Source organism: Botrytis byssoidea (assembly GCF_014898295.1).
Source record: "Botrytis byssoidea strain MUCL 94 chromosome Unknown BBYS_034, whole genome shotgun sequence".
In the NCBI taxonomy this organism is placed as follows: Eukaryota; Fungi; Ascomycota; class Leotiomycetes; order Helotiales; family Sclerotiniaceae; genus Botrytis; species Botrytis byssoidea.
In genome coordinates this window covers 92,518-120,164 of record NW_024065875.1, presented here as the reverse complement: position 1 = coordinate 120,164, position 27,647 = coordinate 92,518, and the positions used below count along the sequence as shown (strand labels likewise).

The following is a 27,647-nucleotide window of genomic DNA, read 5'->3' as shown; positions in this document are numbered from 1 at the left end:
CAAGTCATCTTCCCGAGTACTCTTCCTCCTGGTGATATTTCACATTATCTGCGGCCGGAGGTTTAGCGCATATGCGATAGATAACTCGACAACTGTATCTTTCATTGAATCATCGAAATAGTAGATCGGAAACAAGCGTCTGGAATTGGATATGTTAAATCGCTCTAAGCAGGATTGATTACACTCGTATAACATATAGAAACTATAGTGATTCAATAGCTGTAGACGACTGCAAAAGATTCGATAGTGCACCTCCTCTTAATCCATATACAAGTGTAAACAAACTATTCTTATCAAAGTGATTCGATTTCAGGAGTACTTTGTTTCTATTTTTTACTGTGTATTATTCATATATCCATATACTATCATCGTCATCGTCATCGTCGTCAATAAGCGAAACTAAATGGTGCATAAACGCGCTACGTTTTTTTAGACCTGTCGAAAGAAAGAAAGTAAAGACTGAACTAGAGGGCTGAAACCTGCTCCAATAGCAGAGATAGGATGAATACTTCCAAAACATGGTTATCAACTGTGAGGAAAGTAGCACCTGTCATGTTTTTCGATCGAAATCTCAGTTAGTCAAAAGAGAGAGGGTAGTCACTTGATTCTACACTTTCTAAAGTGTATAGTATCTATTTTGAAGAAATGGGATTTATTGGATCTCACTTGAGCTCATTAACTCTATATATATGTATGTAAAGACTTTTCCATTTTCAAAGAATTGATCGAAACTACCGTCAAATCCATAAAAATATAGTCTTGTCATAACCATTTGAACAAAGATATCTCACTTCAAGACAACACAACCTACTTTACAAATCAAATTTAAAACGACTCCACCCGTCTATAGGTAAATATCCATGTATATTCAGGAACATAACGCCCGAATAACCTTAGATCAGCCCTATCATACATACCCCACAATTACCCTACCCCACAGACACACTAGCATCTACAAGAATAGCTCTAGCTACCTAGGTATTCTTCATTCTTACAGTCTTCAGTCTCCAGTCTCCAGTCTCAAAATCGACTTCTCCACAAGCTAGACACCCAAATTCATTACATGGTGACATACTACATTTTGTAGAATTTTGATTCCCACCGTCGACCTTATTGAATACTATATCGTATGGACATTTCCACTTTACAACCTTTACTTTTCTCCGACATGAGGGAAATATGATTCTACTCACGCAGTTTCTTCCATCTTAACTTTACCTCGATAAAGAGAGACGTTGACAGATTTTTGCACTCGCAATAGTCATGTATCATTTTCCCTTTTTCCCCCATTCAAAATCATCTCGATATCTACATCTTTACCATTTGATTCAGTCCCAACCAACCAAGAAAGATAACAACCCACCCCATCGACCGCCATGGTTGCAACTCTCAATATGGTTGCAATAACCCTAGCTAGAATACATAGTAGCATCACATATCAAATATAATTATAGGTCACTTCAAAACACCAACACATAATCGAGAAGTGCAATTAAATATTGACCAATAATATCTATCGCATCCTCAAAGCACAACATCATTTTGTCTGTAAGCACTTTATTTCCTTCCCTTCCTTTTCACTCAGCTAAACCGAGTATATTCACACACCATCACCATAGTTCCCTCTTGCCTATCATCTTCTTCTTCATCTTCCACTTTGCACAAATTCATTCGTCCTAAGATTCATGTTCGATAGACTCATAACGCCATTCATCATCTAATCATCCATCCATCTCTCCATCTTGCCATCCATAAAATAAAGGGAAGCTAAAATCACAGAAAGAAACATCTCATGATTGATTTATCCCGCCCAATGTACCAACTCCATTTACTCTAATCCAGGCCAATACCAGCCCAACCCATTCCCATTCCCAATTCCCATTGTTCATAACCAAACCCAGTTCAGCCGATTGCATTTCATCAAAAGTAGTAAAAGCCTATCCCAGTGTCGCTAAGTTGCAGGATCCCGAAAATCGTGCGCCAGATATAACGCCTGTTGTAAAACTTATCGCAATCAATGTTCGATTCTTTTCGGCCGCTATTTGATCCCATCGTTTAATAACACCCGATACGCCATTGTAAACTGAAGAATTTGAAAGCTTCATAAGCCTGTAATCAAAAGAAGGAAGAAAGAAGTAAATTGAATGTAGTGTTATCACAAGAAGTCGTTCGAATGGTAAGATTAGAGTTGTGCCTCCAACTCACTATCTATAGGCTCGACTTCGGTTATGGGATCCATAGGATCATCAGATGCATAATCATCTTCGGAATTATCCCATGCTATTAATAGTTAGTAAGCTCTTTAGAAACAAAGCCAGGATATCTTACGAGAAGCATCATCTTCTTCTTCGACCATGAACCTCCTCAAGCTACTCCAAAGATCTAAAATTTGTTAGTTATTTTTATAATTGATGAAGGTGGCGTTGACTCACAATCCATGTTTTGTTTGTAACGGTCGGCTTCTGGTCCAGGTGGAAAGTAGGGAAAGCAAAGATTAGTAACATTCTCGATGTTAACCAGAACTGTTGTAACTGCTTGCACCCGCTGTCGTATATAGACTTCATGAAGATATTCTAAGCATGCGTTACCCAATGCTTGAGTCTCTTGAACCCTGAATGTCGTCAGGTCTGTTTCGTCTGCGGGGTCAAATTCAGTTCCCAAATTGAAAATCCATTCTCCAAGGAAATCTTCGGTATCAGATCTGACATTGCTTTCGTAATGAGTAAGAAGTGCAGGCACCCAATGACGAGTCGAATGGAGGCATATTCTTGCGATTTCCTCTTGAGAGATGTCATTCATATTGCTTTGCAAATTGAGGAGGTCCTTGAAGAATTGGAGATATTCTGATCCATCATTATTCTCGATGTGGTTAGCATTTCTGGCAACATGCAGAGCCGTGTCATGAATCGCTTTTGGATTTTCTGAATGCTCGCAGTATAATATTGCGGCTCTTAGAAATGGGCCCCATCTTGATTGACTGTTTCTTCTAATACCGTGAGTAATTGCACAATACATGTATCGGTCAAGATCAAAAGTTTCCGAAACCGGAAAGTGTAGCAGTGTGGCGATAATCAATTTCGTCGCGTGCTGGTTCTGATTAATCATGAGAAGCTTTTCTGTGAGGATGTGGGCATTAGTCCTCGTCCAATGGTAATTGATTCGGTTTCTTTCATCCCATGAGAATGGCAATGCATGATCACCAAAGGATAGCTTGAATCGAGAATCAGCTTGATCAAACTCAGGAGCCATTGGGTCGCAAGTTGAGATAAGTCGAGATAGAAGGTCAATGACGCTATCATATGAGACTGGTCTTTGAATTAAGTTTCTCTTCGCAATCGCTTGAAGCATCCGTGTTAGTTGAGAATTATTATCTGCAGTGTCCGCACAGATGATATCGATAGCCTTCATGAGAAATCCAGAGTCCAGGAGAACTGCTGCCTCATGGTTCCCGAGGTTAGCAATGCTGGCGAGCAAACCGAAGTATTCGGGCCAAGCTCTTATGTTGTTATGAAAATTTTCATATAGTCGAATCAAGGCGGCAACCACTGCATGAAGTAAATTTGGATCCTCGGCACGAATGTCTCCATTATTACCCAAACCATACGCATATTTAATCACGTTCTTAACCGTTACCATTGCTCCGAGGACTGCAGTACTTACTTCTGAACGTACCACGGCTTCAGGGCATCTCAAAAGTAAGAAACGGAAAGAATCTGTGCATTTACAAAGGTAATCGAGAAAGTCTCGGCTGCACTCTCCGCAATGTTGGCATTGTGCTCGTAAGATGCTCGCATATTTCCCGATATCTGGGACATCTTTCATACGCCCTACGACTTGGTCCAAATGATACATTGCAACCCACATGGCTTTATTTTCAACCTCATGCAGCTCCGAGCATTTCCCATTGTTCAGAGTCTCATTCAGATGCCTAGTATTTTCAAATAGATCTCGAATGAAAGTAACATGTGCAGGGTCGTAAAGACAGTATTTACGCAGACAATGCTCATTTTCCAGAGTTATCTGGTTCGCTTGGTGGGGCTTGATAGCTACCTTCAATGGATGTCGAATCACAGGCTTGTTGTCTATGGTTGCATGGCCTGCCTGTAGAGCTTCAAGAGCTGCAATCGATGGATTTTCATTCTTCTCCTTGACAAATTGTTCGTTTGCCGCGATCAATGTAGAGCGACGTTGGTAGAACAACATGTAGGCACTATAGTTCTTTTCGAATGGGACGTCGTCAGCAGTCCCATAGTCAAGACCACCAAAGCAGGATCCCTCCATAAAAACTGGATCCCAAGACGTGACTGAGTCATCATTGAACTCCATCCAATTGACTTTGCCATCAACTTGTGGTCGCTCTCGGATGTAAGAGTAGTAATGGCCGGATTCTGCTGTTCCAGAGTGGACAAGAACGCCAACAAGCTCAAACATGTCCTCTTCGACCTCGCCCGATTCGTTCATGAGATACTCAACCTTGTAAGGTCGCATATCAATTGATGGCGGAAATGTGAAGTAGTCATTTATCTTATTACGTGCAAGTGTGCGAAGGTTGAAATCGAATCTTTTCAAATGGAAGATCAAGTTATCCGGCACGTCAGTAAGACAAGCTCGTTTCACTGCGTCAACATGTCGATCACAAGTCCCACATTTGTACTTATTGTCCCCTTCCATGGCCTCGCCTTCGACATAAGCTTGCAAACTTTCTTCGAGAGATTGTTTACCCTTGATATCGCATTGAATAGCGGAGAAGTCCTCTAATCTCTCTGAGATATGGGGGCATTCTTTGGACTTGATTTGCTGCACTAACTTACCACCATAGAATGATCGAACTTTACGTTTGTCATCATCGTCCAAAGGCTCACGTTCGAAACGATCGATGATGAGGTTGTAGAATTCGTCAACATCCATTTGGACATGGACGTCAATCTCAAGTTCATCGAAAGTTGTAATGGATGCAGCAAAATTGGCTGGTTCGACACATCGTACGACACTGTTTTGCATGTAAGCAAACAATTGTTGCGTTTCAAACAATAGCTTCTGTGACCTCGGAACAGGGATGTGTAGATTGAGAATGAACTCTCTGAATGATATGTTCATAAAAAGTTGCGTGACCAGAGAGTTGAGGTAGCACGTATTAGAAAGATTTCTGAGGCCAACATAACCAGTCGAAGATCTTACAGACTTCGATCTGTCAAATGTAGGCGGCATATCAAGAAGGTAAGGGTTGCTGTTTCGTTCGCTGTCATAAGGTGCAACCTCTGCACAAATTTGCAACATTTCTCTGTACCGAGTGATATCGTCTTTGACTAGAGCAAATATAGTCTCACACAGTGTCTTCCGTGTTTTGGAGTTTATCAGTGGAATTTTTTGCGCAATAAGTCCATCACTTCCAATATCGTTGTCGGTTGAAACACTAGGAAATAAATGTCTTTTGAACAGTTCAGCCCCTAGAGCTTCGCAGGATAGCTTTTGTTCGGATTGCTTCATGGTGATTACAGCATGATGCAAAAGATCGACCAAGCCCCGTGTGATCATATCAGCGGCTTCGGGTACCCCTACGTCTTCGTGGTTGTCGTGAGCTAGAAGTAGATTGCCCCACTCCTGCGCAACTGCATTGAGATCTAAATCGATTGGTGTTTCCAGCAGTCTTTTGAATATCGTCAATGCAAGCGAAAAAGTCTCCTCACACTGTTCTGGTCTCTGAACAGCCTTGGGAATCAATCTGGCTATAATCGGCCACAATGTATAGGAAACTTCCGATGGTGAAACATGAGCTGGATTGGAGTTGAAGGTGCATTTGCTCGCAATGTGTTTTGAGATGGCTTTCCTGACGAATGGGCGGAAGTCCTCCAAGAGAAGATCCTGAAGAAGAGTGCTGCCATTCAGATGGCTGACAAATGTGGTCCACAAAGCAGAATTTTGAGAGGCAACCTCAAGTAAAGCCTCAATACATGCCCATATTAGATGAACTGACGTATCTGTAGTGGTCACTAGTTTAGAAGTATATAACAAGTCCAGGAGACGGTCCAAAAGCTTTTTGTCAATGAGATCCATCGATGATTGGGGCAAGGCAGGGTCTATGAAAAATTAGCTGACAAGTTCTATATGGGATGAATTGTCAATACCTTTAAGGAGTGATGTGAAACTGCTGATAAAATGCATAGTTAGATTTTCTTTAATTGCTTGCAGCGCACCATTGTCGAGGAATCTTGGATCTGATATCGCAGCTACTAGTAAAGTCATTGCTCGATCAAACACGGCATTATCCACAGATCCCTTCGTGAGTTAGTTGGATACCTTTTGAATGTGGAAGAATTGCATACCTTCGAAGACTGAGTAGAAATATATTGCTTCAATCCATACAGGCTATAAAGAGCTTTGTATGGTTGTCCTAGTGGAAATATTTCGGTATAGGGAACGATAGAATTGCTAAGATCTTGCAGAATTCTGTCATAGACAGGAAACTGAATGAGGAATGAGTATATCTGAAAGCAAGATTAGTAACCGCAACAGCTCGTGAAATCTGTATTAACACGTACCTTCTCCGCCAAGTTTTCTTGCATACCAAGATAACTCCAGATTTGATCAAACTTCCTTGTAATCTCTAATTCCAAAGGACCTTTGTTGCTCGGCAATAGAGGGTCTGTCTCATCACGGCGCTTGACAAGAACAAGTCCATTTAGATTGAGTTCTTGCACAGACTTACATAATTCGGTTTCTTCATGTTTGAGCTCCTTTCCACCGTAAAACACTCTGCAAGAAGTGAAATCGGTTTCCTTTTGCAACTTTGCAACTAATGTAGCAGCATCTTCGTCCGCGCCTATGGTGAGTTTCTTGATAGATGATGTAGTCTCACCAAATGCTTGATAGAAGATTGTGAGAGAAGTGCCATGTGCGGCAACTGATGGTATCTTGATAGCAGAGCGCAACTTTGGAGTGGCAAAGTGTGCGGTGCTGGAATAAGCCGCGAGAAATGTCCGCAAAGCTGCGAGTGATCGAGTGAAAAGCAATTCCTGTTCTTTGACTTGAGATTCCGGGATTACTATGACCATGTCTTCGTCATCTCCACTGGCTTCACCTGTACTAGAAGCCTCTAATTGACGTGCAGCATTGGCTAGTTTATCCAGGCATCGTGTCAGAAATGCTAAATGCAATTCCCGTGCTTTGATCAGAGGTAGACTTCGGATGAAGGGACCCACATAAACACTGACCAGTTCCTGAATGGCCATTTCATAGACTGTTTCTTGAGGTGCGCTCTCGATTATACGCCACAACTGCTCTATGGCGAAAGAATCGAACGATAGGTTTAGCTTGATATCCTCATTTTCTTGAGACTCCTTGTCTTGTTCGTCTAGCCAGAAATAAACTCCATTCTTCACGAATAGCAAAGTACCATCCGAGAAGTACGCGGGTTCCAGTTTTGGCAGATAGCTCTGGAAGCAAATGACAAGGTATCTATTGGAAAACTTTGCTTTCTGGAAAGCATTGTTCAAGATTTGCCAGCCTGCTAGGCGATCGGCGGCGTCATTTGACTGAGATCCAACTAACAGGTTCCAAAGTCGTGTGCCCAACTCGGCGTTGATAGTGTCGGGATCCATCAATATGATTTGTAGTATGATCTCGCGACGAGCAATATTAGCAGGACTGTCATAAGCAAGAGAGCGATGCCCAGCTATATTAGATTCAAGTTCAGCAACCATCAATCTTGTGAGGCCATGCTGGGTGGTCAATGCTTGAAGGTCTGGCATCAAACTTTGATGAAGTAATGCACTGATGACACATATACTGCCAGGAGCGGTGGCCGATTTTTCGGAGATGTCTCTGATGCAACTCAAGTAGATACCATTGCGTGCCTCTGGACCGGGTCCGTGAACTAGCAATTCGCGCAGGTTGTTCGCTGCAAAGTTCTGAATCTCAGGATAGCCGTTTGGGCAATCGTCGCTAGTGATCGAAGACTCACGAATCAGACGGACGCAAATTTCATAGGGAGAAATGTCGAGGTCCTTAGGGCCCAATTTGTGTGCAAGTTCTCTGAACAGGCTTTCGCAAAAATCTCTCATTGCAACAGTGAACGCCTGTATTGGAAGGGCAGCAACTTTCTGACAGATATATAGGCATTGTGGAAAGTCATATAGATGGAAAATTTTCTTAACCATTTTAAGAATGGCTTCCACAACCCTTGGGTCCTGGCTCGTCGTAACAGTTTGCCAGATAGTATCGGTATGCTCATCTTGGTAGGTTTTTGTTACTACTAAAAAGCCAACGATATTGTGACTTTCATTAATGATCTCGGGGTGAGACCCGATACCAACAATGTAGTCGATTAGCTTATGTTGCAATAAGAACTTTGCAAAGTAGGATAGAATTGCGATATTGCTGGAGTTCGCTTCTTTTCCTTCTTTTGGTCGATGAGAACTAAAGAGACTCACGAGGTCCAGACAGAGAGTTGTTACACCGATCACCCGAAGTTGCATCTGACTTGATGTGATGAGCTTTTGAAGGACGGAAACCTTCCAGTCGACAGCAGCGACCTTAGAGAGGTGTGCGTCTGCAATGCCCGGACTAATCATTTTCTGACTTTCAAATCGAGCACTCGCTATTTGAGGAATGGCGGATGCTGCGACCCACAATATATACGAGAGACAACTTAGATGTGTAGTTGCAGCGTCAAGAGTCAGAAAAGTAACATTTTTCTCGATGATAGAATCCAGTCCTGACGACATGATATTAAAATATTCGTATGCAATGGCCAGCTTCCGCATAGCGTCATCATGGACGTCAGGTGCGGCCTGTCTCTTAGTCGTAGCTGAAGCAACAGCACTCATTCTCTCCACCAATCTTGTCGGATCTGTCAAATTCTCAAATAGTCTTGGATAATTTGGAATAAGTCTCAATTGGCCTTCAACGTATCTGGTCAGGAGAATCATGGATCCGCCACCTTCCTCGAAGTAAGCTTGAAACTCAGCAGTATCTTCGTCCCACTTCCAATTGAAACATGCTTCCATACTTTTTCCGATGTGACTTAACTCTGTATCGAACTTCTGTAGTTGAGCATAAGTGCGAAGAAAATGTGGTGATACGAGCTCCGAAGTTTGATCTGCATCATATGTTAAGGTTCTGACGTCCATTGCGAGGAATCTCCCTGTGAGTTTGGCGTATCGGTACAGGAACTGGGTTAGAGATTTGGATTGTGCGTTTACTCTATACATGAAAGGTCCAAAACGAACACTATTTTAAGTTAGCTTGGAACGACCTCTGCATTTGCAAGTACTGCTAACCTTCGAAAATGCAATGCAAGTATCAAGTCCGAGAATGAAAACCAAAAGTCTCTATATCTGGTAAATGCGCCATGCAAGCGATTGTCTGAATTGGCGGAGCGCAAGAAATCATCTATCCAGTTTCGAAGTCGAATAAATATATCCTCAGTGTCAATGGCCTCTACACTCAGTGTTAGATACATTCTACATATTTCAGTTGCGCAGAATTCCTTACCATATTGCAAAATGTTTGTAGCCCTTCTAAGTGCCATGAGTAGATTTTCTCCGCGACGTTGGTAAGGGAAGTGATTTAGAGGATCGGGAAATACTTCCTCCTCATTGATGATAGCAAGGGTTGGACTTCTCTCAGGATCATCAGAACTGATAGGAACTAGTTCAACCTCTGGGCTTCCTGTCGCGGAAGGAGAGGAAGAGGGGGTTTCAATGACTGAAGCTGGCACAGTTGATAGAACATCACTCTCGGATTCAATACTTATTCTGGTAACTTCGTCTTCCATTGTATTTGGTATATTTGATTGACTCATAGGAGAAGGCGAGGTGGGGGAAGGTGACTCTAAACGATGCTGAGGAGTTCGCAGATTGATTGTAACTTGACTGGATGTTGGACCAGCTTGGGAATGCGCCGTGGTAGGACGTGTTGGAGTGCTTGGTGGGAGAGGATGATGGTGACCATCTATATTATCTTTATGCGAAGACATCGAATCGGGTAGAATATCTAAAGCTTGAGTTGTATCGACCGACCTACTTCTCGAGCCACTTCTGGAAGTCTTTTGTCGCTTTCTCGCAGAATGTTGTTCGCTATCATCAAATGGAAGGGGATGTGTCGAACAAGGCTCTGATGAGACCGCACGTTCTGGCGACGACTTTACTGAATCTTGGTCCATTTGGTAAGGTTGAGAAACTAAATGAATGGGATAGAAGCTGTCCAGGACAGCAGGAGCTGTAGCAGCAGAAACCTTTCGTTAAAATTCACACAACAAACCTCTAAGAAAATCGCATAGGTGATTATAATTTATTGAATTGAAATTCCCCGCACGAGGTTGAGGCTGGTGAATTTGGGGATGAGACTGAAGAATTGACCTTTTGGGTACAGCCGTATGACGGAATGAGAGGGGTAGATTCGCAGGACAAAAATTAAGAGGTTGAAGTAGTTTGATTATGCGATTAAGATGTAGTATCGAAAGCTACCATTCATTACAGTTTTCCCGATAGAAATCTGTTGGGGAGGGTGGTAAGTAGAAGGAAAAAAGATTGTTCTCTGTGTGTGTAGTGAGTGTATGTGTCGTGGGAGGAGAAGTAAGAGAGAGAGAGGGAGGTAGTTACGTAGTTGCAATCAACGAAATCGGATTGGAAAGATACCTAGAACTAAGGTAAGGTAAGGTAAGGTAAAAACTAAGATAACTCGATGTATTTATTGATTGTTTTGTATTGAAGTGAAGTGAATAAGTATCAAAGAAGACCTGTCTTCTTTTCCTTATTCATAAGCAAAATCAATATCCTTGTGCAATATAGAAAAAAGAGAAGGAAGCTGGAATTGAAATATTAGAAGTTTTTTTGTGTGAATTAATTTTTGGAATGTTTATGATAGAAGGGTTTTGGACGATGATGATTTACCTACCTAGCACCTAGTCATAACTCTTATCAAAAGTTCACTACTAGGTAGGAATAATAAGTGTCATAGAGCTTCGTCGCCCCACCATCACTCTTGACGTGTGTGTTAAAGCGGCAAGGACTATCGCGATTCCTCCTCATGAAATTGACATTGGATGAGGCTGCCTAGAGACAAAGTGTAAAAGTGGCAAGGCTTTGAGAGTTCAAGGTGACAAAGTTCACGCGCCAAACACAGAAATTGCAGCCTGAGGTATGAGTGCGTCACTAGAGAAGCAGAATTCTGTGCAGCTGCTAAGCCCGATTGTGTTTAGTGGAAGCTAGTACGTTCGTTTTATCTAGTCTACCGATGCATCAAATACTCCATAGGGTTTTGAACATCTGCATCACATATTGCTCATTTACATACTACAGTACAAGTATCAATCGGCATCACGATACAAACATATATGCATCACATGATCAAATGAGTTGAAATCAATCAAACCGAATAGTCCTATAGAAAAACTCAATCTTCACAATTCATCTAGTATATCCACCCTTCAAAATAGCCATCTACCTCTCTCATTGTTTCCACCCCGAGGAAGGGAAAGGAAAAAATGGATCATAGAAAATCCAAAACCATTTATGAATTGGATACTCCATTTACATTACCTAATTGGTTAGTAAATATTCAATGCTATTGTATTGGAGCAATATTAATCCGAAATTTTAGGCCACAAGTATCTTTCAAAGATCAAGAAACCATTGTGGAACTTCTATGCAGGTGTGTAAATAACCTGATGCACAAGAACCTGAAATTATCTTACACTCATTGATTTATACTACAAGGAGATTCTTCTTGACGTCGCTCCTCTCCTTGAAATTGCCCAGACAGGACATGAGTGCAGAGAGTTCTGCAGTATTTATCCAAGAATTCTTCGAAAGCAATGCCAAGTCCATAGTGATTACAAGGCTAATAGTTTTTGCAGTTTACTGTCCCCCATTGGTGCATATCGTTCCAATCACATTACTCCATCTAAAGGAAAGCGAAGCAAGAAGCGCAAGAGAAGAGACCTGAAGTCAGAAAATGAGATCCCCTCAGATATTCCTTCATCGCCTGAAATATCTTCCTATATATTCACAGGCCTTAATAGTATCCATCGAATGCTAGAGGAATCAACCAAAAGAGGCCTTGAGACCAAAGAAAGTCTCAACATCGGACCAGAAACTCGGCCCCAATCTAACGAAGTCGACTCCAGTACTCAAAGCCCACCCCGTGCTCATTTCTCAGCCATCTTCGTCGCCCGCTCCAATCAGCACCCAATTTTCAACTCTCATCTTCCCCAGCTCCTTAACACAGCCTCAAAAGCATACCCTACCAAACCACCCACAAGATTAGTACAACTACCTAAAGGATCCGAAACCCGGATAGCAACAGCCCTCGGTCTACCAAGAGTTTCGTTCCTTGGAATTCTGGACGATGCTCCAGATTCTAAGGCTTTGATTGATTTAATCCGAGATTGTGTGGGGGAAATCGAAATACCTTGGCTGAATGAGGCGAAGAAGGCGGAGTTTTTGGAGACGAAAATTAATTCTATTCAAACCACGATTGGTGCGGTGAAGGCCAAATGAGTACAGATGGATAAGAAAGACGGAGAAATATTCTGGATGTCAAGATCGACCATGGAACATGTTCATTGAATATTCCAGCACACTTGAACGATGTCCATCGAATATTTGATACAATCCGAATAATTAACATCGTCCCGGTCATGCTCGCCAGCAAATACACTGTGCCAAAAAAAAACAATACTTGGGCCCTAAGTATATCGACAGTATCAATGCGATATCCTGAGTCGATTAGAAAATACCAAAAGATATTTTTCATGATGTAGATACCATGTTTGTAATTCGAAGATATAGCAAGTACAGCCCTATATGTACCCTTGATCAAAACCGTGCGTTGTATCGTTTTATTATTTTCACACACATTATGAATATTTTTCACGCTTCTTAACCTCAACCCTCGTTGCCCCAACCTGTAGCATTCACGAACCAAGTATACTGCAATTCATTATTCAATCCTAGGTATTCGCTGTGCTTTTCTTCAAGTCCTCAACGCGATTCAGGTATTCTCAGCTCTCGACTTTGCAACTCCCAAACCCCTCGCTTATCATTCATTCATCAACCTCTCAATCCGACCCCCTTTCCCCCTTCTCTACTTCCCACCATCTTCCTCCCCAGCAAGCAAACTCTTAACCTTGGTAACCTTCTCCGCAAAATGCTGTTCCTTGTCTGTCCGCGTACCGGCTCTAATATCAGTCTGAACACGCAAAACACCGTTCTGATGGACGAGCGTGTGGGCTTGACCTATCAGGCGCATTACTTCGTCCCAGGTACCTTCTATGTGAGGGGTGAGTGGTTAGTATTATATTTGATTGTTTATGAATCAGAAGTGTGATTTCTTCTACTATGATCTCTCTCTATATAGTATAATTCCACTCGAGCTTGCGCTTGCAAGACTTCCATAACCAGAAAGCTCCATTTCATGAAACCTTTCAAACCACCCCTTCATCACAATGATTCCGTCTCGAAACTCCGGCATCCCGAGATCGAAACCCTTTACAAGTTGCAAGCATCTAAGAAGAAATTACATACCAACAGTCGTACCAGCAGAATGCATACTATAACTCAACCCACTAGCTTTCATCAATCGCTGAACAGCAGCTACTTCTTTCGATACCGATGCGGTGGGTGTACCGATCTATGGTGTGTTAGCTGGGTGGCTGGATAAGAGAGAGGGAATAAGAAAAGAAAAGAAGAGAAGAGAAGGAAAAAATTGAAAGGGGACATGCGGGAATCAAACAAAAATCCGCAACGGCTCTGGGAGGTGTAGGAAGATTCACATAATCGATTGCGCTGCTGTCGGAAGACGAGGAGGCCATTGTGGTTTTTGTATGTTTTATTTTGTGTGATGGAAAGGAAGCCGGTTTAGGATGTGAGATGTGATGTGATGTGATGTGGGATATTAGAAATATTTGAAGTTTTCGAAATGGATGTGAGCTTTTTTCCTGTTGGAAGGCGATACTAGACAGATGTTGAAGAACGATATCGATGTTGGGAATGCGAATTCGAAGTGAGAGATGAGCAATTGACACGTGATGCGGGGTATCTTATTTATCTTATTTTCCAAAGCGACGACCCCGCTATTCCTTCATGCTTGATTGATTCTTGAAGGATCAACAGATACAGATGGTAGAGTTTTTGTTTGGCTTTCTTCGTTTATGTATGTAGATTTATATGTGTAAATTGGAAGTTGGTGTTGCAGGCCTTTCACTCAAGGATAGATTTAAAGCGTAGGTTGGAATATTTCCTCACTGTTTGTAGAGATTTTGAAGGGTCTTTTTAGTTTAAGACATTATGGCTGATCAATTGCTCTGGGGAAGTGATATACAGAATAGTGGTATTATATATATATTATTTTATTACATCACCTTTGCAGTGAATTCTGTTTCTTTTCTCTTTGTTATTGTGTATCTATGCGTCCTTTTACTACTTCACTCTCCGTTGCTCGGCTCTCTTCTCAACTTCTCCCTCTCCTTTTAACCCCCTCCCCCTCCGCTCTCTAGCCCGTCATCTCCATCCTCCCTATCAAATTTTGAGCCAATCCTAGACCATGAAGAAAGAGGATAAATTCAGAAAGACCTAGTTAGCACTCAAATATATGCCAAATGTAATATGGCTATCGCGAGAACCCAATGAAGCATACCAATTGTGGATGAGAAACACGAGAAAGCACTGTGTAGGATCTCAACGAGAATTGTGTACTGCGCTACAATCACAGATAGCCGACTATATAAAGCGAGAAAAATTTAAGGCTTCAACAAACACGAGAACTGTGTAGATGAATATATGTATCTCAACAGTGCTATTACATCAAAACACAATATTTTCAATGTCATGACTGCCGAAAACTTAACACTGTGGTATGTCTTTAATACTTCAACATGTACGAAGTAAGAGAGAAGATCAGGAATATAACGAATCGACATTAGCCCATAAAAGATATTTCGTCGTCCAAATCGCACGTGATAAGGGGTAAAGTTTATTTCACTTGAAATGACAGTTGTTGGTGGACGATCCCAACCTTACATCATGGCCGTCCCTACTAATAAACTCGTGCCAGGGTGAGCATACACGAGTTTCATCCATTTCTCCATTCGGCTTTCCGATGAATCATTTTCTAATCATCCAGATTCACTGCCGCTTTCAGGTAATCAGCCATCAAACAGTATCATTCGTTACTTCGTACATATTTGACATAGTACCTGTTTACCCCGCGAAAGAACAAAATTGTCGAACCTCGAACAATCTGGAGGAGAAGCATCGAGCGGATGTTGTTTGATGAATTGTGGATTGCCTGGTCTGATCTTTGGTTTGAATCCGGTAGACTCGGCATAGAGTGGAGAAGATGGGAAATTCTCTAATCTCTTACAGATTTCGATGTGGTTAACATATATGGGCGAGGCAGACTCGTAGAGCTTTCATCTGGAAGGTCTGATATCGTATACTTTCGTACAGCCAAAGATTATTAATATTTGATACTGGTACATTGATTTTTGTCCATGGTGTTATTAGTCTCCTGTCTGCTTACCTACTATACTAGACTAGATCTTTTCGGGGAAAGGGGTATTCCCGGTGGCTAGAACTTGCATATGGTTGGCATAAGATCAACATCTTCAGCCTTCTTCAACTACAACTTCACCCACTTGATATCTTTGGCAGGTGGGCTGGTGGCAGGTCCAGCTCAAGGGCCAGCTGCAACCTTTGAAGATCATTCTCCATTGTTGCGTGATAGAGAAAGCTCACATTGGTCAATTTAATCAGTTGTCCTCGTTATCTTCCGCGACGCCGACTGTAGCGATTACACTTTTTTGGGTCAATGCATTGACTTCTCGACGCCTCAATTGAGGATAAAAATAGAAACGGCTCTAGGAAGATTTTCGTATCTTTCCAGCCAATTTTTTTTTTGACATGCAAAGATCCTCGCTCTCTCACCAACCTCAAACGTCATTATAAACGATTGGACTTGAACAAGCATCACCCGGTGTGACATCCTATACCATCCTCAAACCGGGACTTTTCCATCGTTTCATGCAGATCTAGAAGTATTGATTGGAAGTTCTCCTTTCTAATTCTTACTCAAATACGGATGAGGCCCACTTTTCCAAGACTCGTAATGTTGTTGGCTTACGGCAATCTCAAGAGAATTAATTGAAAGAGGCAACGAGGCGCAGTAGAACGAGGCGAGTCGTAACGTATTCCCTAGTTTTCATATATGGGTAATCTATTTACTTTGATCAAAAGTTCTCCATACCTTTGAAGCCTCTTTCACTTTTATTTTTGGGTGTTTGAATTTTCTCATATATCTGTTGTTGAGCACTTGTGGTGTTTTCTTTGTCATATTTCTTCAAAAGCAACACGTTTTATAGCCTTACCACTCTTTCGAACGAAGGATCTTTATCTCATTCTCGTGGAAATTCTTTACTACATTCAATATGCGGTCATTTGCATTTGCCGCAGCGGCAATTCTCTCTTTGGTTAGCTCTTCGCAGGCCATGCCTCAAAATGGTGGTGGAGGATATGGAGGATTCGGAGGTCAAGAATCATCATCGTCGTCGATATCTGTTGCAGTTGCAACATCAGCTACATCATCAGCTAGTTCCGTATCAGTCGCTAAAGCAGTATCAACAAGCACGACTGCCTGTAATAACTCACCAGAACTATGTAGTCGAAACTACAATAACATAACACATATGGGTGCTCACGACGTTGCATTCCTTCGAGACTCCACGACTGGGTATTCAACATCAGGGAATCAATTTTACAACGCTACTGTTGCTCTATCCGCCGGTATTAGGTTGCTCCAAGCACAGGTTCATAACTCGAACGGAACTTTAGAACTATGTCACACATCTTGTTTACTCCTTGATGGTGGTAGTCTTGAAACGTTTCTCAAAGAAATCAAAACATGGATGGATGCCAATACTAACGAAGTTGTCACTCTGCTCCTTGTTAACTCCGACGATGAATCAGCCGCTACCTTCGGATCCGTCTTTTCATCTTCCGGTATCGATACTTACGGCTATACTCCTACTTCTACCACTGCACCAATCGCTACTTGGCCAACCCTTCAAACCCTCATCACTGCTAATACGAGATTGATTACTTTCATTGCAAGCATTGACTATGATTCCACATATCCATATCTCCTTCCAGAATTTACATACGTATTCGAAACCTACTTTGGGGTTCTGTCTCTAGATGCCTTCAATTGTACTCTCCAACGTCCTAGCAGCGTCGATTCTGCCTCTGCCGCTGTCTCATCTAATTACATGGGTCTCATCAATCATTTCGCCGATACAGCTCAATCATTTGGTATCACAATCCCAGATGTAAGCAATATCACTACAACAAACTCCGCCGCTACCAACACAACAGGTGCACTGGGAACTCAGGCAAAGCAGTGCAAGAGCGAGTGGGGCGTCAAACCAACTTTTATCCTGGTAGATTTCTTCAACGTAGGACCTAGTATCGACACCGCGGATATCATGAATGGAATTTATGGGAAAACTACGGGAAGGACAAACGTTAGTACGAGTGTTTTAACCGCCAGTAGTGATTCCAGTAGTGATTCCAAAAGCGGTGCCAGCTCTCTAGGTTTGGGAATGTGGAAGAATTGGGAATGGATGTGGGCTATGATTGGAGTGGTCGCAGTTGGGAACTTGGTCTGGTTATAGACGATGTGGAGGGAATACTCTTCTCATTCTTCATCGGGGGATATTTTTTGTTTATGGAACTATGATTGAAGATTTGCTTTTACATTTACATAGCGATGGCGTTTCGGAAATTGGGCTTGGGAGGCAGAACTGCACCCGGATGATGCTGGTTTCGGAAAAAAGACCCATCTAGATAGACTTCACGTCACTTCAATTGAAGATATGAGCCATTGAGTTGCACGTTTGCATGCACACAATACTCTGGCAAGAATTACATTTATTTCACAAATAGTCATGATATCCTTATAAAGTCAAGTATTTGATTGACTCAACGTGACTTAAAATATCTATTTTTCTCTTCTGAATATCAAACACCCAGCCTCTTGTCCGTATCCCTCTTCGGATTTTCTGAAAAATAGTTCGTCTTAAAATGGTGGAAGCCCAACCAATCATTGATCTCTAATCCGACCCACTTAAAACTGGCGACATCAAATGTGAACCTTTACTTCATGCACGCCCTACAATTGACATCACGACAACTAGCTTTCCACATTCATTGACTTCCTTCCTCAATTCCTCTGGTTCGATCAAAATTCCTGCTACTATAGGTAGGTCTTGATTGACTATTCTCCCCGGATCTACAGATCCAGCAACAATGACCAGGATGCAATTGGACATCTGACTTGCCGATGTGCTTACGATTAGATATCGTTCACTAAAGCTAAGAGACGCTTTCCCCATTCTCTCGATGTCACGTTTCGATCTCGCATATTCTAGGATATATGCGGATTATCATATGTGGAAGTCAAATCCTCATTATCACTAGATAGCAATCACAAGCAATCTATGAGTCATTTCATAATGTCTATAAGTAGTTAAGGTGAGATAGAGTATGATAGTATAGTTAAGTCTTGAATTCTTCTCCAATTGCTATTCTTGTTATTCTCCTTCTTTTCTATTGTCCCTTCATAGTACACAAAAATGGCCATACCACCCACCACACCCTCCTCACCATCCCCCAAATTCGCAAAAGTCGGCCTCATTCCTTGGGATCCAGACTCTCCGTCCCACGTCGAGAGATTATTCAACCAACGAGTAGTCTGTACCTGGAACTCAGAATACGTAGAATCATGGCGAGAAAAACAGAGACAGGGCGCTATTACCCTTCAATGGATCGTACGTATCTCTATTCCAATTATCCAACAAATCTGACGTGCGCTACAGGTCCTACCAATTACTACCGTCTCTCGCGATGATCTTCATAAGCTCCACACAACGCAATTCCCCTTGGAATCAGAACCATTAATCGATTCAGCAACAACATTCAACGCACTCCCTCGTACCCCACCCTCACCACCCCACTCCTTCCTCCCCATCGGCCACATAGCCCTCGAAGTTCAGCCATCCTCCCCCATCTCCTCCTCTCCCCCCTCCACCTATAAAATATCTGGTCTCTACATTTCCGGCGCCATGCGCAGCTTAGGTCTAGGTCGCGCAACCATGGATACAATCGAAGCACTTGCCTCTTCGCCCCCGATTTCTGCGAGGAAATTACTACTAGAAGTTATAGCGAATGAATATCCAGGGAAGGAAGAACGGAATGTTGCGCTGAAAATAGAGAAGCAGCCGGTGGAGAGACAGGATTGGTATGCTAGGAGGGGGTATAGGATTGTGGGGATGAAGGATGGGATGTGGCCTGAAAAAGATGAGGAGGGGAGGGTGTGGACGGCTAGGTGTTTGTTTATGGAAAGGGTTGTGGGGTAGATGGAAGGGAAGTTATTGTGTTTAGGGAGTTTAGAGGCAGTGGGGTACGGACAATACAGTTAAAGAGACTGGCATAGAAAAGAAGACGGGCGAGATTGTCGCAAGATGCGGCACGCGACTCGCTAAAGCTTCCTGAAATCTTACAAAAATAGTTTTGAAAACTTATAACCAAGTATACAGGAGCTAAACAATCTATACCTTCTCTTCTGTTGCACATCTGAAATTCTGTCGCGGTGGAAGATTGGTAGTCAGTAGGCACTTTGGTTTGGTTTTGTTGCATATCTAACCGCGACGGGGAATTGGCTACATCTATCCCCCCGGTGGTATTTCGCTGGTCCCCGAGATTCCCGTGGCGGGACTTTTAGATCACGCTATATTGCATGTCCAAAACCTTTTATCGCAGAATTAGGTTGGGCTATTTCTTGACCTTCTGTTGCATATCTAAGTCTTCTACCGCTGTGGAGCATAGTTTGTTCTTTTGGACTTTTGTTTCGTGTCCCCTCTAATCTCGTTGTAGAATTGCAGAATCTGTTGATCTCCGGGGATTTTCGTCGCGATGGAGGTTAAAGTCTACTAGTTCTCTGTCGTAGTAAGGTAGATCAGAACCAGGATTGAGTACGATCCGCTGTGGTGGGAAGTGGGTGGCTTAGGTTTGGACTTTTGTTGCATATCTGATTCCATTCCATTTCATGGTGGAATCTTGATTCCTTTGGGGATTCGGGTTGCATATCTAACACTTTTCTACGACGGGACGAGGGGTAATTGTATATCTCCTTCTCATTCTTTTGGGGTATCCGAAAGGATTGGTTCTGTTGCACATCTGAGATTCTTCCATGACGGTAAACGGGGGCTTGTGAGCTTCTTTTGTACGGTCTTCGAATATGGATGCTCGGTTGTTGCATATCTGGATTTCCTACGATTATAATAAGGGTTACTTACCTATATGTCTAGTTTCCACCGTGTAGAGCCTGTCACTTTAAAATTCATAGATCGATCCACATCTGCAACTCTCTGTGTTGGGGTATGTGCTACTTCTGGACTTTTGTTGCATATCTGATTCCATTCCATTCCATGGTGGAATATTGATCATTTTGGGATTCGGGTTGCATATCTGATGCCGTTCCATGGTGGGACTAGAAAGTGCTTCAATATAGACCTAGGTCTCGAATAGACGGTTTGTTGCACATCTGAAGATTCTCCGCGACGGAATAGGAGATTCTTCTTCAATCTTGGGAATCTTGTTGTGTATCAATCAATATGTTGCCGTGTGGAACTGGTCCCTAGATGTAGATGTTGTATGATGTGTCAGAGAATCTCCAATATCCCATGGTGGAATATAAGGTTCTAAATTAGCACGATTCTGTCGCATATCTCGTTGTTTGCCGTGGTGGAATTGGAAATAACATAATCGATTTTCACATTAAGAATTGGAAAATTTATGCAATATCCAGCTATCGTTGCATGTCTAAAACTGTACCATGGCGGAACGGAACTCATCACATCGAGACCAGTTCCTGAATATCTGGCGATTTGTTGCACATCTGAAACTCGAATATGGCGGGATGTCATATTGCACTTCTATGTCATATATCCTTTTTTACCACGATGAGACTGAACACTGCTGGATCCGATGAATCAAGATCAGACTTTGAAGTTCCGGTATATATGATAGCCTGCTCCGGTGGAATTAATATATACGGCTTTTGTTGCACATCTAATATTGCCACGGTGGAACCGAAACCTACTTGATCTAAATGTAGATATGGGGGAGTGGGAACGGAGAAGGGGAGGATAATTCTATATATTATATTGGGATTTTCGTTGCACATCTTGCTACGTCACTATATCCACCTCATACCTCTATTATAGGACTAGGAACAAATTCCCAGGACCTAACGGGTATTTGTTGCACATCTACCATCCCCCGTGGCGGGAAATAGTACTTATCATAGCTCTCAAGCTCTACCGTATCTTGCATTTAGCTCTTTTGTTGCACGTCTGCAATCCCCGGTGGCGGGATTCCAGCTGCTCAGACCTGTAGTCCAAACCCTCAAAATCCTGTTGCACATCTAACATCCCCCGTGGCGGGATACCACCCCTATTTTTAGCTCTTAAACATTCCTCTCCCTTGTATTCAACTCTTTTGTTGCACGTCTCTTCGCCGCCATGGGTGGTATTAGACCTAGCAGACCAGTGCCAACAACTTCGAAATTCTATTTCGTATCTGAGACCTTGCCACGGTGTATAAACACATGTTGTAAAGGTACTTCACTCTATTGAGTTTATTGCATATCTAGCTCTCACCATCACATCACAAACTACCAAAAGCGAAATTTAGACCGAGGTACTGTACTCAGGTTGTTAGTGTTTGATCCAAACCTGTGTGTGTTTTATTGTAGCGGTGAGATGTCCTCGTGGCGGAGCATGCGATACCTAACCGATCATTAGCATAATTTTTTGTTGCATATCTTATTCCATGCCATGACAGGGCCCAATGTTTCTAATTAAATTTTCAGTTCTTTTGTTGCATGTCGATAGATCTCGTGGCAATTATTAGAGGTTGGGTTGCAGGATTTGTTGCATGTCTGATCTGATATTACTTCTCGCCATGGTTTGCAGATCGGCAAAGTTAATGTAAGATTTCCTTGTCTCGGACGATTTGATCAATGTGATTGGATTTGCGAACAAATTCAAAGCCTCTCTCTCATATATAGAAATCATTTAATGAATTCGAAGTCTCGGGGTATCTTTATCATTAATCGTTTGAAGCATACAGTATAAATACATTCCAATTTCCAAACACCTCGCTAACCCATCCATCCAAATCCTCAATCCAAATCCAAGTGCGAGAGTACGCTATGGAACATACTCTCTATCCTAAAGTAACCTACAAACCTAAACCTGATAATGCGGAGCCTCAAGCTAGGCCATAGAACGCCCTTCCAAATAATGTGATGCACCAAAATAAACACTTTTCCATCTTTCTTTTCCATTCCTTTCCTTCCCCTTCCATTTACATAACTCCAGGTCATTGCTCGTAAAATTCATACAATCGTAATTTTCCCTTCTTTTGATTTTGTCCTCCTACCCATGGCCCACCTACTCATCTCCCACAATCTTCTTTCCACATCGCTGAATAATTCACATGTCGGAAGATCAACAAAAACTTGTCAAACTCTCCGGATCCACTTGATCCAATTTTCCTCTTCGTCCACCTAGAATTCGTAGATCACCACTGTTCATCCAGGGAGTGATACCATTTCCAGGGGTGCCCCGACCAACGGTGTGATGTTTTTGAGGGGTGTTGGGGAAGATCAGGGTGGAGAGAATTTTGTAGGAGGGAGGCTGGACGCTGGGAAAGGTGTTAATGCTGATCTTAATGGGAGTGAGAGAGAAATGATTTGTATGACTTACCTTGAGGATGAGGTTGAGGGGGATGGTTTTGAGGATCCTACTTTATATGCTGACGAGGAAGACGACGGCGTGGATGGATATGAGGGTGAAATTGATGATTTCGCCATGGTGTATTTAATGATTTTGATTAAGCCTTATTTCTTTATTTACTTGAGTGTTTGAATCCAATAAGAATAATTGAACAAATCAATATGAGAGAGACGCTTCTAGATGAAAAGGTATTTGATGAGAAGCAACGTTGGATTTAATTAGACGACGAATTGATTCGAGATATAAGAATTGACAAGTATGCTGAGATCTGCTCTGGGTATGATATCACAATACAGTATCAAAAACTTTCAGGAGATATCAGAGTGTGTGGTATATATGTATGTCATAATGCAGGAGTGCCATGTAGCTTTATAGGTATTCCATTGGTTGCACAACCGGAACTAACCGTGCCTCTTTAGGTGGCAAATCTTGCCCTGAAAGGTAGAATTGGGCACAATGTCCTTGCATCTTAGTGAACTTTCTGTTCTTTCCTCGGGCTTAACCACTTGGACTTGGATGATGTGAGAATAGAATTCAGGGGCTAACGCCAACACTCCAAACAGAACGTGCGAGGAGGACATTTCAGCTGCGCGTTGTGAAATGTTCTTGACACGTGTATCGGTGTAATGATATAACGAGTGTGCTATCATTGGCATGACAATTATATTCCGGAGGTATGATTTAGTAAAGAGTACCTGTGATACCCAGTGTGACTAGAGAATGATTCTTAGCAAGAGAATAGAGAGTGAAAAGCGAGCGAATGCAGACCTTGTTACGTAATGTGCTGATGAAACGATGTGGATGTGACCAGCACTCCTCACTGCTGTTTAGCAATTGAAACACTCGTTGATCATGGGAATGTGCATACCAAACCTTTGATTTTGACGGTTGGCTATGGTATTGGGTCGTCACACATAAGGCGTCCTCGTCCTTCCTGTAGGTCCTTGCTGTACCTTTAGCTGCCCCACCCTTAATCACCCTTCGTGCATACAACAGCACATGGGATGTTATCGTATCATGGTATATTCTAGGAAGATCCTCGAACCCCCAGGCAAAATCAGCCAGTAATCGAATGCATTGCCAATACCGAGAAATACCGACCATGATACCCTCAATCGATTCTTCCGCGCCCGATTTGGTTCCCCCAGTACATTGAGGGGCATGTGTTCCGATCTTGTTGGGCAAGCACGTAATTGGTACCACACCCTCAGTCATGCTCTCCGTATTTCCTCTTGTAGTCGCATAGACCCATGCTATCGATACGGAGTACACATGAAACGACCTAGTAAAAGCATTCATTCTAGCCTTCGAAGTCGCGAAAACACAACATTCACTTCAACATGTGATGAGAACGTGGCATGAATCGATTCATTTTCCCATTACCATCCGGTACGTAACTCCATAGCCTCAATATCCGGAACATGTATGCGGGACAACGGAAGGAAAAATCACGTTCCAGAAGCCGTGGTTCCGTCGTGATACATTATCTGTACCCCACGCGGGGAATATGGGTCCGTTGAAGCGTTATATGTCAAGTCGAATTTATGATACCTGGATCTCGTGTGCAGATTGATTCCATTATAGTCATGATTTTCGTGATCGGACGATATGGACATGGAAGAAGATATAACGGGGAAGATCGGGACGGGTTCCTAGGCTTTTTTTGGACAATAGTTTTGGTCTCCGTAGTTGTTGTAAAATGGGGTTGATCATAGTTGCGCATGTAATGGTATAGAGAAAACGAAAGGAAAAGACGTAAGTTTTGAGATCATACGATATGTTCTTCTCATGTCTCTGCTGCATTGTATTCGTGCTTGAAGCGAGTACCAATTGGTGGGCTCAAGAATTTGGATTAATGTCATTGAGTCTATTACTCACATCGATCCAAATATCACTTCGAGAGGATTACTGATTGCTTGTTTTGGGATGTTCATTGCAGCTTCTGAATAAAGCTGAAGATATAATGCGATAATTTCCCTATTCTCAGCCTCATTCCCATATCCTTTCATCTTCAGTCCTCATAAATCACTGAAAAGATACCTCGAGGGTATGTGATCCTACTTTATCTTTTCCGATCCAATCCGATGTATATTCATCCATCCATACCCATGTCTATATTCCAATTCGTCCCATTCATCCCATTCGGCATGAATTCGTCTCAACATTACCATAATAAAATTCTGACGTATAAACCACAGCCCAAAACTGTCGCTCCCAATTTATACATCCCTTTCCTTTCCCGTTACCCAACCGAATCACAGCTCCATATATATTGTACAACCTTTTGGTACAATCCCTCTCCTTTCCCACCATTCCATAACTCCATATATATCAAACCCAACCTATGAACTATTCCCTCTACATTCCCCTTTCGCATAATTATAATCAAACGCCTGTAAAATTCCCACCAAATGCAACACCATGGCCAACACAACCAGCAGATGAAATATTTGATGGGAATTACCCAAAAAATCAAAACTACCTGGAATCCACGATTCTGGCCATCGTTTCTGTTTTTCTATTAGTCTTCGCAACTTGCACCTCCAAGACAGGAAAGGTGAAAACATACAGCAAAACAAACAACCCCGACCAAAAGTAGTAATGCTTCTGCAAAGTAATATGGCATGCCCGATTGCTCCATCGCCTTGTCCCATCCAGACTGCGCTATTGCATGAGCGAAAGGAATGAGAACAGAAACAGCTGTTACACAGAAAGCTACTACACGAAAAGAACGCCATCGATGACCTTGAAAAGCTGGTAAGAGGAGAAAAACTAATGCCATGCTTGACATTGCTAGAATCTATCCATTATATAAGTAAAGAGAAATGAAAAAGGAAAGAGACAGCTTACCATTCCACAATAAGCATATTGTAAAGTTTGTTGACAAAAGAAAGATATATATACAGCTGAAATGAAGCATCCAATGATGAGAAAGACAATCCCCACATAATCGAGTTTTAACCATAGATCGCGGCCTTTTTGAGAATGTGAAATAAGGGAGTGGAAAATTGCCGAGATACCTAGACATATCGTTGCGCAAAGAATGAAAAATGAGAAGATGACACGATCCCCTACGGTAGCATTAGGGTAGCGCGTATTGAGATAATACATAATAATTCCTTCGAGAATAATGAATAAGATACAAGGAATGAAATGAGACCATATATTGAAAGTTTCATTATGGATTTGGAAACAGGAGTGTAAACAGGTGGAAGTAGAATAAGATATTTGTCGATATCCGGAGTGGATATGGGGATTATCCTGACTCCATTCTGGAAGTTTGTCAAATGTTATGAGATCTTGCTGTCCTTGTATTGTTGATGAAGAGGCAGATGATGGATATTTGAATTTTTGATGTACTGGACTCGGTGGGGGCGTGGGGTCCAACAGAAATGTTCGTTGTAGAACGGGATAGGGTATGGCAACTCCATTTCCGGATATAGGAGTGAAAGCATCATCGATAAATGTTGGGGAATCCGTCCTACCATGACCAACGGTAGAGTATGAAAGATGTGAAAATTTGGACTCAGTATAGACCATGTTATCACTCTAAGAAAACGCTCAAACCTAAAATGAAAAGGGTAAAGAAAGATTAAAAACTGGAAACTCCATACAAGTAAGGTATGGATAAGAAGAACATTGGCTAAATCAAAGGATGTAACAGAGAAAAAAGCATCAAACATATTCCAAAAATTGGCTGAGTCTTTCTAGATATCACCTACCAACTCGAGATAACCCCTCCATGGAGATCGGCTAAGCGCTTCACTGCGGTTTGGCGCACACTTATAGGCTTTATAGCCAATAATAGAGTAAACAGAGTGGGATATCCCACCAAAAATCAGAACGATTATAGGCGCAGCAGTGTCTGCACGTCAGACTTGGCGTACATCTCTAAAATCAAGTTGAAGAACCACCATAAACGACAGGCTAAATAATTCGTGCAGAATCATGTAGAGGAACGGACCGTAAGGCTTACTACCTTACCAATGATAAACTGTGAAATTTATTTGGCTTGATTACCAAACCAAGAAAGAACTACTTTAAGGCTATGACACAGTAATGTACAATGGTTACATTTTCAAATCAATAGTTTGAAGGAGAAAATAGATTCCGTACATTTGGTGGGGGTTCCTTTGGTTGATGAATCGGTGATATCAAGGCCAAGGGCCAACAAGCGACCATGAATGCGACCGTGATAAGAAGGCTTTGGCTTCGCGTATATCTGATGTGTATATTGTAGAAAAGTGGAATTGTTGATAACATAGAAATAACTAGATAGATATCTGAATTGTTATCGTGCCTACCGGGAGAGTGCTCGTAAATCCAATGAGATAAATGGGTAGCCTATTTGCTTACATGATCTGCAAGGCGGGAAGGAAGGCATTCGCGAAAGGATTCAATTCTCAATCCTTGGGTTTTCGGGATTGCTGAATACCCCTTGAGTTGCGTTACAAGAATAATGATGATTGGAAAATGGCTCTTTCGTGGTATAAAATAGAGTGAGTAAGAAACGATGATGATGGGGGAAATTGTGGCTGACTGGGTTGAGATTCTGCCGGATTAATATAAGTCCAGGTCCGATCATCTCTAGTTTTAGCTCTACCAGCCGGTACTTCAGCCATCCATCCATTCGAGCTAGCACTGCCACAACATATGGTTCGTAGGTTACCCGCAAATCTCAGAGTATTGTGATTTCTTGCACCATACCTACATTTGTTCTGTTCGACTACTTACAAACTCGTCACAAAATGGTATTTGGCTATGTGATGTTTATAACCGTCAATGTTATACA

General features: G+C 42.1%; 7 protein-coding genes across 7 annotated transcripts; 3 read left to right on the top strand and 4 right to left on the bottom strand.

Moving 5' to 3' along the window:
• Window positions 1-2,182: 2,182 nt before the first annotated feature.
• On the bottom strand, window positions 2,183-10,162 carry EAE97_011195 (uncharacterized protein; the record flags this gene model as incomplete). Its single annotated transcript, XM_038881710.1, has 8 exons — window positions 2,183-2,280; window positions 2,329-2,382; window positions 2,433-6,077; window positions 6,126-6,276; window positions 6,324-6,485; window positions 6,540-9,228; window positions 9,279-9,438; window positions 9,493-10,162. The coding sequence occupies 8 exons, from the start codon at window positions 10,160-10,162 to the stop codon at window positions 2,183-2,185; spliced, it is 7,629 nt and encodes a 2,542-aa protein (XP_038727442.1).
• Window positions 10,163-11,485: 1,323 nt separating this feature from the next.
• EAE97_011194 (uncharacterized protein) lies at window positions 11,486-12,500 on the top strand (the record flags this gene model as incomplete). Its single annotated transcript, XM_038881709.1, has 3 exons — window positions 11,486-11,547; window positions 11,602-11,652; window positions 11,858-12,500. 3 exons carry the CDS (start codon window positions 11,486-11,488, stop codon window positions 12,498-12,500), a joined length of 756 nt encoding a protein of 251 aa, XP_038727441.1.
• Window positions 12,501-13,086: 586 nt separating this feature from the next.
• EAE97_011193 (uncharacterized protein) lies at window positions 13,087-13,813 on the bottom strand (the record flags this gene model as incomplete). The annotated part of the gene is made up of 3 exons (XM_038881708.1): window positions 13,087-13,271; window positions 13,527-13,632; window positions 13,724-13,813. The coding sequence occupies 3 exons, from the start codon at window positions 13,811-13,813 to the stop codon at window positions 13,087-13,089; spliced, it is 381 nt and encodes a 126-aa protein (XP_038727440.1).
• Window positions 13,814-16,426: 2,613 nt separating this feature from the next.
• EAE97_011192 (uncharacterized protein) lies at window positions 16,427-17,668 on the top strand (the record flags this gene model as incomplete). Its single annotated transcript, XM_038881707.1, has 1 exon — window positions 16,427-17,668. One exon carries the CDS (start codon window positions 16,427-16,429, stop codon window positions 17,666-17,668), a length of 1,242 nt encoding a protein of 413 aa, XP_038727439.1.
• Window positions 17,669-18,487: 819 nt separating this feature from the next.
• Window positions 18,488-20,469, top strand: EAE97_011191 (uncharacterized protein). Its single transcript, XM_038881706.1, has 2 exons — window positions 18,488-18,823; window positions 18,872-20,469. Exons 1-2 carry the CDS (start codon window positions 18,629-18,631, stop codon window positions 19,409-19,411), a joined length of 735 nt encoding a protein of 244 aa, XP_038727438.1. The 5' UTR covers window positions 18,488-18,628; the 3' UTR covers window positions 19,412-20,469.
• A 2,098-nt stretch (window positions 20,470-22,567) lies between these two features.
• On the bottom strand, window positions 22,568-22,932 carry EAE97_011190 (uncharacterized protein; the record flags this gene model as incomplete). Its single annotated transcript, XM_038881705.1, has 2 exons — window positions 22,568-22,763; window positions 22,826-22,932. The coding sequence occupies 2 exons, from the start codon at window positions 22,930-22,932 to the stop codon at window positions 22,568-22,570; spliced, it is 303 nt and encodes a 100-aa protein (XP_038727437.1).
• Window positions 22,933-25,197: 2,265 nt separating this feature from the next.
• Window positions 25,198-26,395, bottom strand: EAE97_011189 (uncharacterized protein; the record flags this gene model as incomplete). The annotated part of the gene is made up of 3 exons (XM_038881704.1): window positions 25,198-25,365; window positions 25,425-25,655; window positions 25,706-26,395. The coding sequence occupies 3 exons, from the start codon at window positions 26,393-26,395 to the stop codon at window positions 25,198-25,200; spliced, it is 1,089 nt and encodes a 362-aa protein (XP_038727436.1).
• Window positions 26,396-27,647: the final 1,252 nt, after the last annotated feature.